The sequence below is a fragment of the Alligator mississippiensis genome, chromosome 6 (genome assembly GCF_030867095.1).
Source record: "Alligator mississippiensis isolate rAllMis1 chromosome 6, rAllMis1, whole genome shotgun sequence".
Classification (NCBI taxonomy): Eukaryota; Metazoa; Chordata; order Crocodylia; family Alligatoridae; genus Alligator; species Alligator mississippiensis.
In genome coordinates this window covers 57378492-57399069 of record NC_081829.1, presented here as the reverse complement: position 1 = coordinate 57399069, position 20578 = coordinate 57378492, and the positions used below count along the sequence as shown (strand labels likewise).

At 44.0% G+C, this 20578-nt stretch overlaps 1 protein-coding gene across 3 annotated transcripts in view; it reads left to right on the top strand.

The window, feature by feature from the left end:
* The window catches only part of UNC5B (unc-5 netrin receptor B), a 156590-nt gene extending 138487 nt beyond the window's left edge, over nt 1–18103 (top strand). For all 3 annotated transcript variants that reach the window (XM_059729901.1, XM_059729902.1, XM_019484343.2), the window contains 8 exons: nt 539–928; nt 1630–1717; nt 2851–3019; nt 3388–3621; nt 6007–6156; nt 8048–8212; nt 11015–11193; nt 12803–18103. In XM_059729901.1, the coding sequence (XP_059585884.1) occupies nt 539–928; nt 1630–1717; nt 2851–3019; nt 3388–3621; nt 6007–6156; nt 8048–8212; nt 11015–11193; nt 12803–12968 (1541 nt within the window). In that variant the 3' untranslated portion in view covers nt 12969–18103. The remainder of the gene's footprint in view (nt 1–538; nt 929–1629; nt 1718–2850; nt 3020–3387; nt 3622–6006; nt 6157–8047; nt 8213–11014; nt 11194–12802) is intronic.
* Nucleotides 18104–20578: the final 2475 nt, after the last annotated feature.

Genomic DNA, 20578 nt, shown 5'->3' with positions numbered 1-20578 from the left:
TTTAAACCAGTTTTGTAAATTATAAAAGTAAATCAAGCCATGTGATATAAACATGCATTTGTTTTGTGCCTAACACAAGAGGGACCTGACATTGGCATATGCCTGTACATACAGACATACAAATAGTAAGGAAAGAGAAATGATAGGAAGTAGAGAGAATGCGGTGTGCTTCAGCAGTCTGGTACAGAATGAACTGTAGAGTCCTTAGTGAACTACGGGGGAGTCAAGTAGTTTTAGATTTTTGCTGCTTTTAGATTCTTGTTGTCTGGACATGCAGAATGATGTCGTTTCTTGCCCAGTCTTAAAGGGGTTGAGCCTGTTTCTCAGTGTAGGCAGTTTCATTTCAAATAATGGGTAAAAGGGAGACAGATGCGTTCAGATTCTGTGCTCCAGCCTCTTGTTTCACAGTATTCTTTACCCAGGGAAATTGTATATCTTCTGCCCATCATTACACCATATTTCACACAACTCTCTTTTGATTAAACTGAGCTATGTTTAAATATGCTTTGTTCTAATACTTTTTTTGTCTTTCTTGTAGATACACCTCAGCTGTTGCACCCTTCAATGCAGCCTGACCTAACTGCCAGTGCTGGTATATACCGGGGCCCAATGTATGCTCTACAGGACTCATCTGACAAGATCCCAATGACCAACTCCCCCCTCCTTGACCCACTCCCCAATCTTAAGATCAAAGTGTACAACTCCTCCACAGTGTCCTCCTCGCCTGGGCTGCATGAAGGGGCAGACCTGCTTGGGGCAGTGCCTATAGGCACCTACTCAGGGGAGACTGCCAGGGACAATCACTTCATGAACATAAGGAACAAGACCATGGGCTCTCAACATCTCCTCACCCAGCTTCATGAGCATGGGAATAGTGCTAGTGGAACATTTGGTTACCTGGGAGGAAGGCTTACAATCCCAGATACAGGTAAGCACTAGATTGGGATGATCTAGTCTGATCTGGTAGGTTACTCACAGATGGATGTTGAGACCATTTGGTTGGACTAGGAATGAAAGATGTTTCTCTGAACCCAATATCTCCTTCCCTTGATAACCAGAGTGTGGTGGCCACCACTTTATGATGTTTTTTGTTACTTCAATTGTGTCTTGTTGGGAGCAATGTAGAAAAATAGTTTCCTTGCAAGTTGTTTCTATGGTAGGCTTCCTGACTGCATATTATCTGGAGGCATTTCTATCTTTGGCTGGTCCAAAATCTTTAGGCCCTCCCATAAGTGTAAGACTAGTTGCTTTTAAACCACTAGCTGAACAAGATTACAATGGTTGGTGGTTTCTCTGCTCTCACCAGTTTTAGAGTACAAAGGCCTGTCTCTGCTTCTGGTTCTAATAGGTCCCCCAGTCCTGGTACAGATGGCTCAAAATAATATCTGAGGTGTCACGCCAACCAAGGCAATCCCAGATCCCAGGAAGCTTTGGACTGGCATGGCAGGAGACTGCAAGTTCTAAAACAATGTTGTCATTGTGCAGATGAATCTCCTAATTGAGTTTGTATATCATCCCCGTGTGGGAAAGTAACCCATGAAGAGAGTAACCTCATTGGCAGCAGGAGGGGTGGAGGGTTCATTCATCATCACTTCCTTACTGTAAAGAATTCTGCTTCCCATCCCTTAGGCGTGAGCCTGCTGGTGCCTCATGGAGCGATTCCTCAGGGGAAGTTCTACGAAATGTACCTGATAATCAACAAGGCAGAAAACTCTCTGTAAGTGGAACGCACCATAGAGCAAGCTCTAGTTGGTAGTGTTTTAATTATCACTTGAAGGAGACAGCAATACTTTCAATTCCCTCTGCACCTGCCTGCGTCTCAGTTTGCATTTCCTGCTACTCTTTCCCTTGTTTCTTTATTCAATCAGGCCTTTATTATAAACACACTTTTTGTATCTTCATCCTCATCTTCATGGCTTCTTCTGCTGGAGCACCCCTTCTTTCTTTTTAAAACAAGCATCTACTTTTTCTTCATTAAGTCAGCATTTCTTCTACTGACTTTCCAGATAAGCATTTCTTTATTCATGATTAAAAGTAAAAAAAGAAAAGAAAATGAAAGAAAGAAAGGGACAAAAGGCATTGCTTCATGGTAAATATTATTTGTTGCCACGTGTCTTAATTGAACTGGTTTATATATTTGATTGTAAGTTCTTTCAATCAGGGACTATGTCCTCTTCTTTGCTTTGTATATCATCTGTTCTTCTCCTCTGAGCTCAGTAGTTAATAGGATGGATTTTTTTGCCTTCTGCACTCCAAAGTGTGGGAGACTGATATCAGTAATGTAGGGAAGAGAAAAGAGTAAAGCAAGTCTTGTTCTGTCACCTGATAATATGGGGCAGGAAGAGCCCTTCTTCTGCTTGTCTTTGTTTTGTGATGCATTGTCAGGGGATGGCTGCACAGGACCTGGGCCTCTTGTGAGGGCAGTGTAGAGTCTAGGAATAATGGCTGCACTGCAGACATGGAATTTCTTGACCACTTATCGGTTTGCTGTTCAGTAGGTCCGCCCTCAGACCAACATTTCTCCACTTAGCTCTTTTATAGTGTTTCCATATGTCTATGGAACTATAGTCAATAAATACAGTAATTCCAATTGCCAGTAGTTGCTTACCAAAAACTATACAGGAACCCAGTGCATTTAGCCATGGTTTAGTGGATCTTCTTGTGCAAAACACTATCCTTGTTCCGTTGTACCTCCATTGACTTCATAATGAAGAACCAGGCCCATCAAGGTTAGATCCTGCCATGAATTGAGAGCCGTCCATGTCCCCATTGTACAAACATTCCTTCCTTCAGGTACGTGCCTTGATTGGAACAGACTAATTGTTTTCTGTGTTTATTTGCTCTCTGTAGTTTACCTTCTGAAGGCACACAGACAGTACTGAGTCCTATGGTGACCTGTGGACCCACTGGATTGCTCTTGTGCCGCCCAGTCATTTTAACTATCCCTCACTGCGTGGATATCAGCTCTTCAGACTGGATTTTTCAACTGAAAACACAGTCCCATCAAGGAAACTGGGAGGTAACAATGCAATTTCATAATGAAGTGAAAGCAGAATGTCATCAGAGTTTGCAGCCTCTTGGCAAGAGCTGCCATAGGACATGAAGGACTGAGGGCTGCTGTAAGGAACCTTCTGCTGTAGGAGAAAGAATAGAAGGCCTGGTTGTGTGGGAAGCTCCCAATTGCGTTTCTTGTAGGAATGGAATGATGGAGGAGCACTGACGTCTGCAAGGGAGACCCATAGCTAGTCTACAATTAGCTTTCTGCTTCCCTACAGCAGGTGCCATAGTGAAGGATGAGCAGGGACTTTTCCATGTGCATACATGGAACCAATTACTTTGCTAGAAAATGGCTGATCAGGGGCCTTCCTTTTTAACATCTCCTTTCAGGAAGTTGTGACACTAGATGAAGAAACTCTGAACACTCCTTGTTACTGCCAGCTTGAATCCAAGTCTTGCCATATCTTACTGGACCAGCTGGGCACCTACGTTTTTGTGGGAGAGTCATACTCCAGATCAGCCATCAAGAGACTCCAACTAGCCATCTTTGCACCTGCCATCTGTACCTCACTAGAATATAGCATCAAAGTCTACTGCTTGGAGGATACCCCAGATGCCCTGAAGGTAACACTGTCTGTGAATCTGAGGTCACAAGTCAGTGGCCCCACCTTTACTTCTTCCTGCCTCCAGCCATTTTTTAGCACCTGGGGCATTTCATGATCATTTCACCATAGAGCAGAGAACTGTTTGACAACCCTAATATGAATAATCAGAAAGCTAAAGAAGTATGTTTGTCTGAGCAGAGAATCTCTTGCTACTCTCTATCTCTCTCTCACTCAAAGACTGCAAGGCAAAAACACTGATTAACTGTATAAGCACTCTGCTTCATGACAGGGGAAAAGCAAACTAGCTTAGAACCTGGCAGGTCCCAGTGGGCTACAGACATATATCCATTTTCATGAGCCCAATGCTATTTTGGGGGAGCTCATATATTCCTCGGAGGTTTTTGTGGTGTGGGTTCTACTGCACTTGATATCTGCTACGATGTTGAGGTTTTTTTAACCTTTTTTTGAGCAGTCTTTAGCTTGATATGTATTTAGGTAGTTCCCAGCCACCAGGTTTGCTCCAGCTGGTATAAATCAGCACAGTTCTATTCATTGCAAAGGACTTAGGCTGATTTACACCAGCTGTAGATGGGACTCATCGTCGCTGGTTAACCCCAAACTTGCTGCAAGCATAAACTGCCTTTGGACACTGCTGTTCCAGCTGCCTCAGTCTCAGTGTTTGGGCTACAAATTATTTTAGGCTGCTCCTGCAAGTGCTTCCTGATGTGGTCCTGCTGGCAGCAAGATGCTGGGTAAAGTCTCTAGGAAAGCCCTGTCTCCAGGGAGCAAACACCTGATGCAACCCCATGAAAAATGACCAACATTAAATAATAAGCATGTTTACTGCATTCCGCTGAGATCTGCCAGAGCATTTTCCATGGTCCCTGGGAGGAAACATTGAGAGGAAGGGCGGGTGGCTCAGAGCCTGCATGCTGTGCCCTGTTTCTGTAGAGATTACACAAGGGGTTTTCTTGTTGTTGCTGCTGGAAGCTTTTTCACGTCCTTTTGTGCTGATCTTCCCTACGTGGGCACTTTCTGTCATGATTACACTCTGTTAAGCAGCTGTTACTATCTCTGCTTTGACATAATGTCCTGTTACTTTAGACCTTCTTGTGAGCCCATCTATGATGTTTGTGATCACAGTACTATGAAAACTTAGTTCTTGTACATCCCTTATCAGCCTGGCACTTTGAAAAACTTTCTATTCAGCTCTGCTGGACCTTTCTTTCTAGCAGTACTAGAAAGAGTTCTGCTCTTGGCTTCTGGACCTTATTTTTCTGTGTAATAAAATTTTAAAGTGGTAATGTATAAAAAGATGTTCTAGGAACCACCAAGTGCCTATGTTTGATTCATGCCATCACCAAAGCACAGTAGTGGTACAAAACTGTGGCAGAGAAAGATGAGACACTGTGATAAGGCAGTCTGACTGACAATGAAATGCAAACCTTCTGATGCCCTGAAAAATGTGTCTGAATATGCAGATGTCCATCTCTAGCTTGCTCAAACCAAATCAGAATGAAACTGAAAAGATATTCCCATCCGGCGACTGGCAGCCTCCTTGAAACGAGTTGGTAGATTCAGTCCAGTTCCCAGGGAACAGGTGTCCATATCACTAAACAGCCTCTCGTAGCTGAAACTCCAAGCAGAAAAGCCAAGAACAGAATGGGCATGGGAAGTGCATTCCTGTCTCCCCTCTAGAGGTGATCTTGGAGTCAGGCATGCAGGCACAGACTTCTGGAAGAAAAGTGTGAGCTGCTGCTCCCTGTGTTGTAGCTCTTTGGGTAACTATAGGAATTCATACATCATAATTCATTGGTAAAAATGCATTTATTTTAATTTGTGTTCACTAAGATTTAGCCTAAGAAGCCATATTCTGTTGAACTAGGGTAGCTTTTAAGTGATAACCCCTTTACAGGGAACTTAATGACCAAGAAGTAGGCCCTCTAGAAGCACACCGAAGGCTGTAAGCATTGTTTAGGCTGTTCTGTATCACGCTACTGCAGGATGCTGTACACTTGCATTTTCAGACAGAGAATTTCCATTGCGCCTGTTCAAATGGTCTCATTCTTAGAGAGATGCCTGCATTGTGAATCAGATTTTCTTGTGTTCTTCTGATTACTGAAGCTAGATTTTGAGGTCATCCTTCTTGTCATTTCTTCCCCAGCTTGTTGGCTTCCATTTGGCACCAGTCACAACTCATTATGTCAAAGCCTTTAGAACATACTTACCACTTGGATGTAGGTTTTGTAGTTGCTTTTTTGATTTTGTCGGGGTTTGGGCAGCGCTCAGTGTGGACACAGTGCTGTCAAAAGGGGGGAAAATAATAAAAACCTCACATTCTCCATTTGACTAGGAGTGATCTTTAATACCATGGCTCTCATTCTTTACTTCTTCCTGTCTCCAGGAAGTACTTGAACTGGAAAAGACACTGGGCGGTTATCTGCTAGAGGAACCCAAGCCGCTGCTCTTTAAGGACAGTTATCACAACCTCCGCCTCTCCATCCACGATATCCCCCACTCACTGTGGAGGAGCAAGCTGCTAGCTAAATACCAGGTAAGTGGCCAAGAGAATGTAGAATGTAGAATTGTCACAAGGAGCAGCGTGCTGGAACTATAGATCATTGGGGGAAAATGGTGTGGGTGAGCACTGATCCAAAAGCACTCCCTAAAGGGAAATAACAAATAGGCAATTATTCATCTCTGTTTTCCTAGAAGAGAACCTCCATTCATTGGTGCTTACTGAAAACACACACTTGTAAGGTCCATGCCGACATGCACATTGATATACAAGGAATCAATAATAACTGCATGACACTATATTTATGGACTATCAGAGCATATCAGTTCTTGATTATCAGCAGCAAAACAGTGGGAAAGATTTGTTCTTAAGTGACTTTTTTGGATCTAGGACAAGGGCGGGCAATTATTTGGGTCTGGGGGCCACATAGGGAGTTTTGATGAGTTGTCATGGGAGAAGAATATGTGTGGGAAGGTGGGGTGCGTTGGGGTATATGTGCACATTGTGTAGGGGGCTGCCTGGGTGCTAGGTCCCAGGAGCTGGCTGAGTGTGAGGGGAGGAAGGAGGAGGCAGTGGGGCTCGCCCAGGTGGAGCAGAGCTCACCCAGGCCATGTGGTCCGCAGCTGCCCCCATGGCACACCACCTAGGGCCAAGCCCTGCCCACTCCCACCTGGAGCAGCCCACACCATGCTCCCACTCACACCCATTGGCCTGGCTCCAGCCAGTATACACAGCTTACCAGTGGGGCTGCTCCCAGTGCACCTGCAGCCACCTGTGTGCTCCTCAAATCCCCTCAGCCCCAGCAGCTCCTCCTCCTGCCCCTGCTGCACCACTCTGGGCAGGGAGGAAGCTTCAGTGGGGTGGCTCCTGCTCCAACCTGCAGGGCTCTGGCTCCAGCTCCTGGCTGTCTTCCACCCACTTGGCCACCCACAAATGGCTGCTCACCATGCCGGGCAGGTGGACTAAGTGGAAGGCAGCTGGGAGCTGGAGCTGGAGCCCCATGCGCTGGGGCAGGAGCCACCCAACTGAGCAGGGACAGAAGGAGGAAGAGGAAGAAGAGGAGGAGCTGCTGCTGGAGGCAAGGGTAGCTGAGCAGTACCCAGGCAGCTGCAGCCACACCGGGATCAGCCCCACCAATAAGCTGTGTGTACTGGCCAGGATTGGTGCCAGTAGGCACAGGCAGGAGCATAGCACTGGCTGCCCCAGGCAAGGATCAGCCCATGCAGAGCGCTCTGGGGGCAGCTGCAGGCCGAATCCAATCAATTAGTGGATGCACCCCATGGGCTGGATGCAATCAGTTGGTGGGCCAGATGTGGCCCATGGGCCATACTTTGCCTGACTCTGATCTAGGACCATGTCTATGATGGGAATTAAAGAGTTAATGTTCAAAGCATTGATCTAGTAATTTGGTATATGATCCACTCTAGTCAGGCACTAGGGCTCACTCACATATACACACAAGTAACTTCTAAGAGAGCTATATTCCTCTGCCTTCTACAGCTATCTCCTAGAGGAAGAAAAAGGATTATTTTTACTTACCATATTTGACTCTGTGTCTTTCGACATGGCAGCTGAGACCCTGTCTGCCAGTTCACTCTGTCCCACCCTCCCAGCTGCCAACACAAAATGATCCCCTTCTCTTGCCAGTCAGGGCAGAAGCTAGGAAGCCTAGAAGATAGCTTACAAGGAAATCTGACAGGGTTTTTAATTGGCCGGGTGATTGTTATTATGGTTGTCATAAATCAGTTTTTACCCTAGAGCTTCTGTGTGGGCATTTTTTTAAATGGTAATTTAAATACAAAGAAATAATAGTAATTAAGTTTACACAAATGGGTGAGGAAGGGAGGGTATGTGATGGGGCTTTACTCAAGAGAAGAGTTGCTGAGGCCTGTGGTTATATTTTACTTCATTCCCCACCTTGCTGCAGGAGATTCCTTTTTATCACATCTGGAGTGGCAGCCAAAGGGCCCTGCACTGTACCTTCACCCTAGAGAGGTACAGCCAGGCTTCAACAGAGCTCACCTGCAAGATCTGTGTCCGGCAGGTGGAAGGTGAAGGGCAGATATTCCAGTTGCACATCACGCTTGGAGAGGTGAGGAAAGAGGAGGTGGGAGGGAGGAGGGAGTACCGCAACATTTTACAGGTGGGACTGATCTCAGTTTTACCCCAGTGTATCTCTGTTGACTTCAGCTGGGTAATTCCTAAGCCTTCAGCTGGATGAGGGGAAACTGGTGCTGTTGACTCCAGGGTACACATCACTCTTGCCCATGCTTGTGAAAAAAACAGCTGCAACCATTTTTTTAAAGGTCCATTATCACATCTTTGCCATTTGGCTGTTGTTGCCCAAAACACTGGACAGGGGGTATTACAACTCAGGTACAGCCACCTGGGGAAGGTAGTTACCAGGAGGAAGTCCTCGCACCTGCTGTAGTAGCAGAGAAGATTAACAGTCATTCCCAGACATCTTCTCTGAATCCCTGCATATAAGGGAAGGAGCGGTTCTCTATCTAATCTGTCTAATAAATGTGTCTATTTTATCTCACAAGGAGATTGCTCATTACCACAGAATTGAAGCACCGCTCAGTACCCTTCTGTGTTACCTCTGTGGGTGCCAGCTACATTAACACTGATGTTGGCCATGGCCTCATGTTGCTTAAGTCTGTGATTTGATTGAAGATTTAAAGAAATAGTCTCACAGCTGGTGCTATTTCTGTGCCACCCCCCTCTGTGACTCTCAGGAAAAAAGCCAAGGAATAAACTGGCCTGTAAACTCTCATTTTTAGAAGATACCTCTCCCAAATCCAGTTTGTGGCACAGCAGGATAGGGGAAAGTCTGCACTGCTGTTGTCAATTTATCTAGTTGGATTACAGACAGCCTATCAGTCTAGTTCTACCTTCACTTAAAAAAAAGAGGTGGAGAAAAGAGCTTATTGAATTAAATGAACATCCTGTTATGACTTGTGCTGGGGTACCAGTAGACCCAGGCAGTAGCAGCCAAGGGGGTTAAGCTGTTGTTACAAGAGGGGTGTTTTTGCGGTATTGATAAAACAGTGATATGAACTCCTCTGTACACACCCCCTGTGAGTCAGTCAACTGTAATGTACAATCCCCACTGCATAGATCTGGGACACGAATCCTCTCTGGGGATAGTACTAAGATGTTGACAGCAAGATGAAATTTTTCACCAGCTAAAAAACTGGGAATAATTGAACTGGCTGAGGACTGGACAGTCCACCTGAAATTCATAGGGAATTTTAGGGCCTTTAACATTTATGCAGTCCCAGAAATAGTGTTAGATGCTACTGACTCTACCCCAAGTTGTTTACCTACATGAACTGATATTTGGAGGCTGCTTACAACTGAGTTTGCTGAAGGTTGCCTGAGGGGAAGAGCTTGATGTCTTTCCTTGTTGTTCTTAGACGCAGGTATAGCAGTGGACATAGTCTTTCTGGACTTCAGGAAGGCCTTCGACATTGTCTCTCACCCCATTCTCATTAAAAAACTAGGGGACTGTGGCGTCGACACCTACAGAGTCAAATGGGTCACTATTCGGCTGGAGGGCTGCACCCAGAGAATGGTGGTGAATGGGTCATTTTCGACCTGGAGGGATGTGGGCAGTGGGGTCCCCCAGGGCTCAGTCCTCAGGCCTGCACTGTTCAACATCTTCATCAGAGATTTGGATGGGGGTGTAAAAAGCACCCTGTTCAAATTCATGAATGATACTAAGATGTGGGGAAAAGTGGGCACGCTAGAAGGGAGGAATAGGCTGCAATCAGACCTAGACAGGTTACAGGGGTGGGCAGATGAGAACAGGATGGGTTTCAACACTGAGAAGTGCAGGGTACTGCACCTGGTGGGGAAGAACCAGCAGCATACCTACAGGCTGGGGAACTGCCTTCTCATTAATGCAGAGGCAGAAAAGGATCTTGGTGTCATTATTGATGCCAAAATGAACATGGGCCGACAGTGTGGGGACACAGTCAGGAAGGCCAAACATACCTTATCATGCATCCACAGATGCATCTGAAGCAGGTCCAAGGAGGTGATCCTCCCCCTCTATGTGACCCTGGTCAGGCCGCAGTTGGAGTACTGCATCCAGTTCTGGGCGCCGCACTTCAGGAGGGATGTGGATAGCATGGAGAAGGTCCAGAGGAGGGCCACTCGCATGATCAGGGGGCAGCAGGACAGGCCTTACGAGGAGAGGCTATGGGACCTGAACATGTTCAGCCTCCACAAGAGAAGGCTGAGGGGGGTCTAGTGGCAGTTTACAAACTGGTCAGGGGGGACCAGCAGGCATTGGGGGAGTCCCTGTTCCCCCAGGCACTCCCAGGAGTGACAAGAAATAATGGTCACAAGCTGGCAGAGGGTAGATTCAGGATAGACATCAGGAGGCGTTACTTCACTGTCAGGGCGGCTAGGACCTGGAACCAACTTCCAAGAGAAGTGGTGCTGGCTCCTACCCTGGGGGTCTTTAAGAGGAGGCTGGATGAACACCTTGCTGGGGTCATTTGACCCCAGTATTCTTTCCTGCCATGACAGGGGGTCGGACTTGATGATCTGCTTAGGTCTCTTTCGACCCGACCAGCTATGAAACTATATGGCATGTTATCTGCCACTCTTTTTGTTTCTGATCTTTGACATCCATGCATTTGAGTAAATGGTACCATCTTACACCTGTCTTCCCCAGTCCTGGCCTCTCTGTCTCTGGCCTCTTCCAGGTTGCCTTTGCTGCTTGACAGTTTATGAAAGTACTCCTCAATTCCACTTAGAACAATAGCAGCCTTCCTGCTCCTGGGCAGGGATAGGCTAATAAGAGAGAAAGCAAAACAGGCTCAAGAGGGTAAACCAGTGTTTTAAGGGATTGTGAAATTTTTTTCCCCTTCCCCTATTCTAGAATGTCAGTTCCTTTGATGCCTTCCACTTGCATCATGGCAGTGCTGCGACAACTCAGCTGGGACCATATGCTTTCAAGATCCCCCTGTCCATCCGGCAGAAAATCTGCAACAGCCTGGATGCTCCAAATTCCAGAGGAAATGACTGGAGACTTCTTGCTCAGAAACTTTCCATGGATAGGTGGGTTTTAGCTCACCATGTGATGCTAGACACTCTGCTCTTCCCTTCTTGCCCCTAGCTTTTAATTTGGAGAGATCAGGTTGTATGTTTCCTTGATGGCTTGCATTGTCCACTCATTCTTTTCTGAGCTAGGGAGGATGGGGACTAGTGTGATCCATGTGGGACATGATTATGTGCTGAGCACTTAGTCTGTATCTAGACTCATCTGTCTCTGCAACCAAGAGCCACCACCCTTAAGCTGTCAGACTGCATATAGAGTGCATTTCGGGTATCTCAATGTAGCTCCATTTGGCAGCTGTTCCACCACAGCCTGGAGTGCACTCTGGAAAGGTAACAGCAGCTGGATGGACCACAACAGCTGGATGAAAGCCTAGGAGCCTTCTGCCTGATGGCAGCAAAAGCCTTACTCTGATCAGCAAAGGTGAAATGACTTCTGCCACACCACAGAAAAGCTTTGAATATGAACACACACAATTCTGCAACAAAACTTTGCAGTGTGGATTAGGCCTTTGCTTCTGTTGCTTTACATGTAAACAAATGCAGCTTGGCAGAACTTATTCCCCTACCCCCTACAAGATGCTGTTGCAGCTTTGTTGAGCCCCAAAGGGGCAGATACTGTCTCACAGTGCTGTTCTTGGAAAAGGGATTAGTTGGCATGTATTGCAAAGCATTGCTCTGCAACACCATCACTAAAGTGTCTGATTAACAATACAGAAACCACTTAGGGTTTTGCAACTCCTGGGAATGCCACCATAGGGATCTAGTATTCTGTCAGTGATGAAACCAAGCCTGCTTGTATTCAGCAGGAAATTGGACTCATGTGGGAAGGGACACAGAGAGAGAGTGGATGGGGGGAAAAAGCACAAAACTAAAGGCTTGGTGAGTCAAGAAGAACAACAATCTTACATACAAATGTGAATGAATTCATGCTCACCACTGTGCCATGAGGTATAGAAGTATTATTGTTCTTGTTTGACAGGTGGAGACCTGAGGCACAGGGAGGGGGAAATGATTTACATAAGGTCACAGTGATTCCATGCTAGAGAGAGAATTCAAGTTCAGAAGTTTCTTATTCTCAGACTTGTGCTCATTCTGCCAGACCAGGATGCCTTGAGGCTTGGAGCATGGGACAGATGACACTTCCATGTTAGGTTATAGCTGTGCCTTTTCCCCTTTGGTTCAAATTACAGAGGCCTTATGCACGTGCACCCAGTGAGATCTGTGGGACTGCCTGAACCTGCCTGACCTTCTGCCATGATCATGCATCACAAGAGTCTCATGCTACTGAGCATGACTGCCCTTGTATCATTCCTTTTCTGTACTTGGCCTGTTCCATTATAGGATCATGCTTTAGGGGTGGGAGAGAGGGAGAGCATTCATAATTTGTGTAAAATGATGCATCTTACTTTTACACAAAAGCTAGCGAAAATGAAAATAATGTTGTGAGGGCCCATGCATTTGTACTGTGACATTTCCTTGATAGCTTATACTGGATGCAGATTGTTCCAGGTCTTCTCTCCTTTCCTAACCACCCCTTGTCCTGACCATGTACCATTCAAATTAGGGGTATGCATAAAGTTAGGCTCAACTTTCTCTATCTCCTTTACAGGTATCTGAACTACTTTGCCACCAAAGCCAGCCCAACAGGAGTCATCCTGGACTTATGGGAAGCCCAGCACCAAGATGACGGTGATCTCAATACCCTGGCTAGTGCCTTGGAAGAGATGGGCAAGAGCGAGATGCTGGTTGTCATGGCAACAGAGGGGGACTGCTGATGTTGTACTTAGAAAAGTACCTGGTAGTCTTTAGTCAATGGACAAAGGAGGACAGAGAAGAGGGTGAGATGAGGAGGAGGAAAATAGGGAATGTCCCTTCCTGAACTAGTGGGGTAGGATTGGGCTCATTTCTACTTTGCATTTGGTGGGTTGCTGAGCTGTACTTAACCATGAGGGGTAAGAGGAAGTTACTTCTCCTCCTCCCTAAATTCCTAGCAAGCCTTAGAAGTTAACCCACACAGTTTACAAGCAATTCAAGTGTTAAACAAGCTCCCTTCTCCTCCTTGCCATCCTCTAGTGAGGTGCAAAAGTAACACATTTTTGGTAACCATGACAACAGCCATTGGCAGAAGTGGGCAGCTGCTTCCCCTGTGGCGCTGGTCAGTTAGGGCTTCTCAAGTTGGGGTTGGGTTTTACTTTGTTTAATTTGTTTGGATTCTCCCTCTCTTCCATCTCCTTTTTCTTTAATAGCTTTTATGCTTTGAAGAGTCGAGTACAATCTAGACAAATCGCTTACTTCTGTCAAGAGCTTCAGATGGCTTATTAAGGCAAAAAGAAAGAAAGAAAAAAAGAAAAGAAAAAAACCCCACAGTTTCTTAGGAAACGCAAATAATTTATTATCCAGATCTTTGGATGAGTCCTTTTTAAAAAAACAAAACAAAACAAAAAAAATCTTTTGTGTGTGAGCAAGAGCATTAAGATGCTCGGAGTGTGTGTGTATGTGAGAAAGAGAAGAGAGAGAGAGAGAGCAAACTTCACATTACATTTGTAGTGAAAATAATTTTTTAAAAAGGCAAGAGAAACTCATTTATTTGCTCCTAGCCCCTTGGTGATGTCCAACTGGGTAAGTGCCTAGAGACCCACGTGGCTTAGAAAGGGCAAATTGAATCTCCTTCTGTGACATCTTTGTAAATTCTCCTTTATGTCTTGCACTGAGGGCCACTTAAGCACCCAGCTAACAGAAGACTAAATCCACTCCTGGAAACAAGGTTAAAGGGAGATACATTGTCAGACTTCCAGTGCTTTTCTTCAAATCACAATGATACTCCTCAGCACTGTTTCCAGCCCCATTATAGAAACTTGAACCTCACGTAGGCATCTCAATCCATTTTTTTCACATACAGTTTTTCCTCTTCTGGCCCTGTATCTGTTTGAAACAGACCAAAGCATGGCTTCATATGATCATCTTTGTTGTCTACTGCAGCACCATTGTTTCAGGAATGAAACTGAACAAAGCAAACCTTAGCTTCAGTATCAGGGGAGAATGTGTTCCCAGTGTCACTATGTGAAAGAGCCTCTCAGAGAAATAGTAGACACCTCAGATATGAGGTGTTTCAATGTGAGGGAATAATCCTGGACTAGCAGGAAATTGGACAAGATTAGAGCAGTGAGTAAGAGGTCCATTTCCTTCACTAGCCCTGAAATCAGTACAGATCTCAGAGTTTGCTTTGTTAGAAAACTGATGATGAAGCCATCAGAGGGGTCAAGCCAACCTATGGTTCACAAAAGAGGTTGGGGTGAGACGTTTTAATTCTTTTATAAAAAGACAAATTAAGTAAAAGATATATATAGAGCACTATCTACCTGCTTATTAAAGTTCCGGGCTGTGTCAAATGATTAGAACCCAAAGTATATACAGATCCATATTTTCAAATGATTTTCTTTTAGGACGTGAGCAAAAGCAAAACTTTTCAAGATAAGTACACCTGGATGCAAACAATTTCTATTCACACAAGTAGAAACCACAACTTTTGGGTACCCAGTGACTTTTCTGAGCAAAATGGGCTACTTTTACGAAGTGTGTTCCAGAGACCTATAGATTTTTATTGGAAGACCACATTCCTTCTTGAGTCCTCTGAATCCTATCAAATTTTTTATTCGGTGTTTTAATGAAAATAGAGATAAAACATTCTAACAGCAAGATGGTTGTGAATATTGTGGAATATTTAAAATGGGATTGGACCACATGCTAGAATAGATATTGTAGGATTGCCTTGCACTGGCAGGTGACTTCTCTGGGTAATCGGAGAGGTGTTGTCTATCACTAATTTCCATGGTTAGGTTCCAAGTCTGTAGAAATGCACTAGGTAAACTTCCAGTAAGTTTATGTAATCAGTAAAGATTATGGGCATGGACAAATGACACATTTACACTGATGTAGCCTGCCATTATTCTTGAGGATACAGTGGCAACTTCATCTGTCATCCAGTGCTGTTGTATACCAATTTATGTTACAATGTTAAGTTAAACTACAAATAATGTGTCTGTATTCGAGGCCTGCGTATTTGTAGGAGGCTAGCAACGTTGTTTTACATCATCCATTGGAATGATTGATTTGTCCAGTACAATCCTACATGACAATGTTAAACAGATTACTTCTTGGCAGGGTTGCTGGAAATGTCTACAATCTTTTTCTGCCTGTCTTACCCTCTCCTTCCTCTCTCCCTTACAACTATCTTACTTCTACCTCTGATAGCTCAAAAAAGTGGTATTTTACGCAGGGAAATATTCAGAAGAGGACTTTGGTTAGCTACAGGCAGAACTAATATTTATGGTTGCTACCTCTGAAAAGTTTGTCCTTCTGGATAAGCTTGTCATGATGCAAGCAGGAACACAGCATCATACCAGGATGGCATTGCACCAGCTCTTAGACTTCCATTGTACTTTATCCCAAGATGTTTGTTTGTGACCAAAAATTTAAAGCTTTAATACAGTGATGTCTCCAACAGAAGGATACCACACCTCATCCTACTCCTTTCCCTACAGTCTGCTGCCTGTGATGCACTTATGTGACTAAGAGAAAGTGCACACACACTCAGGGAGCCAGCATGTGACATAATAGGATGTTGTCTTTGCTGGATAGTTCAGTAGCCAGTATTTATTCAGGATTTAAACCTCTAGTTGCTTAACTCTCTGGCACATGAGTGCTTAGCCAGTCTGTTTCCATCTCTACTATTCCTAAATTGATGGCAGACAGTTGGAAAAGGGACCCACAGGGAAGAATATTTATACAGGCAATCTTTATTCACCTACATAAATAACTTTGCTGGGAATGTGCAAATTAATTCTATAGAGATTCCATACAGTGGCAAAACAAATCAGCACCAAACAAGAAACCTTAATGCAAAAGGACATTCTCAGAGCTTGGAGCTACGTCCTCATGTAGGAAGAGGTTGTACCTTCCTACGTGAACAGCCAGATAGAAGCAATTCTTCTTTTTAAAATATATCAAATATTGGACTCAGGGCCTATAAGATGGAGGCAGGGAATTAAGGTATGGGTGTACTGGGCCTCCAAAATTGTGTGCACCCCCAGGTCAGACCACTATTTACTTCTTAAAAAATGGAAGGTAAGGAAACCCTCCAACCAACAGGCTCCCACCATTCTCTCACAGGCCCTGGGGACTTTTTGGCATTGAAAACCCATCTGTTTTGTTCAGAATCCATTTTCATTGTATAAGGAATTACTTTGCCAATTTTGTAGCCATTTTCTTGCTGTGAAATTGTCTTATTGAATATCAGTGTCATTAGTGTAGTTCACAGCTATAGAAAGTCCCACCTTCTGTTTAATGCCTAAATTGTACATTTCTTCAAATTCTTTAATTATATGGAAACATCAGGCAGGTTCAAGTCCAATGTTTTGTCCAGAGTCCAGAGTAGAAGAAAATTACCATTTTGGAGCTGGTAAAAGGGTATGAGTCAGTATTTGTGGATGTCACTTTCTTGCCAGTCTTTCTTGGTCAGTCGTGATGTGTTTGAAACTGAATGTGGTAAAGGGATGGGATCAGATTAGAAGAGTGTGCACATACAATTTTAATATACACAGTCATCCATACGTAATGTACAGATTTGAATGAGTGTGTAAACTTTTGGATGTACAACTCAATCACATTTTTAAACCATTTGAGAGTCCAAACTGACTATTGGACAGATCAAGTACTTGAACATAGCTGAAAATATTTCTGTGTGGTTGAAAAGAAATAAAGACCCTCTTAAAGCAAACAGTTGACCACAAGGTATTCAGCAGTTTGGCAGGTATGACCTTTCTCCATCACAGTACTGTTTTACAGCACTCAGGAAATATCTAGAAGAGCCCTAGCTTCTCCAACATTTCACTTCAATGAAAACCTGGCTTGTGTAATAAGACCTTGCTTGGTTATTGAGACAGGAAAACTAAGAGCATGATCCAGCTTCCATAGAAGTCTGTAGGGAAGACCTCCATTGCCTTTTGTGGGAGCTGAATATGGCTGTAATGTAGGGACAGTTTTACCCATCTCTGTGACTATATTTGAGAAACTAATTTGTGAAGTCAGTGGTATCCAAAAAACTTAAATACTCTTCTCCTAGATCACATGTATAGATTATATGTGCATTTACTCTTCCTCTCTCTCTCTCTCTCTCTCTCTCTCTCCTATGCTTTCAGTATGTCTGGGTAAAGGATTGGGGTGTGTGTGTGTGTGTGTGTGTGTCTCACTTTCAAACCACTATGTATGGGTGTTTGCCAGATTTGCATGTGTGTTTGTATCCCCATGTCTTTCAGAGAACAGAACCAGAATAACAGTGTATGTGCCTCTCCAATTGGTATGGCATGAGTGTATGCACACATGCGCAGGTATTTCATAGTGTCTTTCAGATCAGGGAAATTGTGTCGGGGCAGAGAGGGAGAGAAGGCATTAGCTTGTCTCTCTGATCAAAGTGTATGCATTTCTCTGTCTCCCTTGGATCATGGGATTACAGTGTATATAGCTCTCACATCACAGGATCAGAGTGTCCAAGTACTACTGCCTCTCTCTGACCGAGGTCATGTGTGTGCATTTCTCTGTCTCTTGAAGATATACCACACTCTGATGTCATAAAGCAGAGTAGTGGCTCTGTGATACAGGGCAGGCATTTCATAGAGTCATTGAAATAAAAATCAGCTGTTTTTCTCCTGTTGAGAGCAACCATGTTCTTGTTCCACATTGTTTCCATATTTATATGTCCAGAGGATGAGTCTGGTGGAATCCTCTAAACATGCAGCTGTTTATTCTGTAAACTAAGAACTGTAAATAAAGTTTAGCATTCCTATTGTAACAAATTAATTTTTATGCAATAAATTATATTTCCTAGTCTAATAAAAAAGAAAATTAAACAAAACCTGCCTTGTTTCTTTTTGATCTTTCAATTGCAAGGGGGGTTAGATTCCACACAGTTCATTTCTAAAAAAAAATCATATCTTCATTTTATGGTCCAACCTTCACTTCCTGTCAGCAAGACTGGCCATTTCTAATCTACTGGCCCATACTCCTTCCATTACTCCTTCTAGCAATCTCCATTGGCACTTGTAACTTCTTGGGAAAGACTTAATTGGCATTGTTCTAGCCATTATGTCAAAGAGAAATTTGGGTTGGAACTTCACTGAGACTAGCTAGTGCTAGTGGGTGCATCTATATTTGTGCTTTACTGTGGAGTAGACTAATAAGCTCCACAGTAAAGCGTCAAAGTCTATGCGTGTGCTGGTATTAGGACACAGTGAGCTAATTGACTCTGCCATAGGATAGTACTGTCGGGGACAGTACTATCTTATGGCGGAATACTTTACTATGCTGAAACACACATGTAGACAGTGACCAGGGGTATAAACTGTGCCTGGTCAGCCCAGCTAGCCAGGGGCCTGCTCTACCCTGGCTCAAATTGCTACTGTCCCAAGTACTCATGTAGACACTGTACCCAGGAGCAGTTAACTCTGATGCAGACTGCTTTGGAGTTCATTGAGTCACATTAATTTCATATGTAGATGCACCCATGGAGGGGAATCAACCACTAGTTCTTGTACAGCTTCTTCACAAGCCTTCCCATTGTGGCTGAGTGTGTGGCAAGGGAGTGATTTCTCTGGTACCATCATTCTCACAGATTGCCAAGCTGACTTCTCTCAGAGTTCTGAGATCCCTTTGCCCTCACTTTTGCCTAAGTTTATTCTAAATTCAATGTAACTTTTATGGTCAACCTTCACTCTAACCCAATGATATGTTGATAAGAATTGGTATATCCAAGGGGGTTATTTGTGGTGTCTCTTCTATATGCAAGACCTCCATGATGAACAGGTTCAGTCCTCTCAGTATAAGAGGTCCGGGAAAGGGCTTGGAGTCCTGTGTTGCACCCTGTGAACAAACAAGAGAAACCATCAGAGAACCAGCTTCTCTGCCTGCTGCTGGGCAAGTACTCTTATTCTTCAGAAGAATCCTTCCTCCCTAATTGCTGTTCTGCTCCACCAGCATGGTTACTCTACAGCTGGCCACAAGGTCAGTCTTTGCAAGTTTCTCCAGGAAATATCTACCTTTATTGAATGGAGTATTGCCATTGTTTGTGCAGTCTGAAGTGCTCTTGGATCCACCCATACAAGTGGGCAGAAGATCCTTTTTCCTGATTCATTGGTTAGAAGGTTACCCTTTTATCTTCACCACCTCATGCATCTGATCTCCTTGACTGCACAATGTTTGCCATTATGAAAGGCTCTGAGGAGAGACGCTGCATCCAAGTAATTTGTATGCCATATTTAATCGCATTTTTCTCTCTCTAACTGCTTGCTCAGGAAGAAGTAGCCTATGTAGTTTCTGGGCCAGGATTTTTTGCTGAGCTTTGGTTCAAGCAGTAGTAGCACTATTGGGAACAGCAGTGTAGAGAAAGTGCTACTGGCTGCCAGTGCTTTTACTCCTCTGGCTCACTTACGTCTCCTCTTAGAATAGTTAGGTAACCCAGATTTAGAAATTCTGCCAGTTGTAGGGGCACTGTGTATGCTTGCTAACAGTCACAGAGGTGGCCAAATGGGGATTTAAAAAAAAAAGCAACTATGCAGCTCATGAGGACGTAAATTAGTTCCTTGTTTCAATAATCATTTTAGTGCAGCTGCTTCTAAGGTAGATGGTGGCAGCTACTTAACAGTGCATAAGAGAACTACAACGTTTTAAATCATAGGTGGATCTGAAGTAGTTCAGATGCGTAAAAGATATTTACAGGCAGTCCTCAGACTTACGACACAATTTGTTCCTGAAAACCAGGTCTTAAGTCAAAACTTCGTAACTTGGAACCAATTTTCCCATAGGAAACAAAGTTATAAATGGGGGAATAGTGCCTGAACCAAGGCCCGATACCCTATTTTCACCAAAAATAACCCAGAATTTTGTACTCTATCAATTATAGATGAGTAATATAGCTGCATTAATATATTTATATTGTAAATAGCAATCATATTGATTTGGAAGGACTTCTTTGAGGTGACTTTGCTGGACTTTTTGAAGGGTTCTTGACTGGAGTCCTCTCAGGAGTCTTGACTGCAGGTTTTTCTGGAGTCTTGTCTGCTTTCTTTAAAAAAGTGTCCAAGGAAGTTTGGACAGATGTTCTCCAAGGAGATGGGCAACGCAGCTAACTTATTTGCTGGCATGGCATTGTGTTGGATCAAGCATTGTGAAGTCAAAATTCATGTCAGAAAGTTGAAACAGGGTGTCCATTTATAAATGTTGTATGTGTGAAACATTGTAACTCAAAACGTAGTAAGTCAAGGACTACCTGTAATGGTTTTTGTAAAAAGTACCATGAGATATTTGATGACAGTGGGTTCAGAGCTTTCAGTCA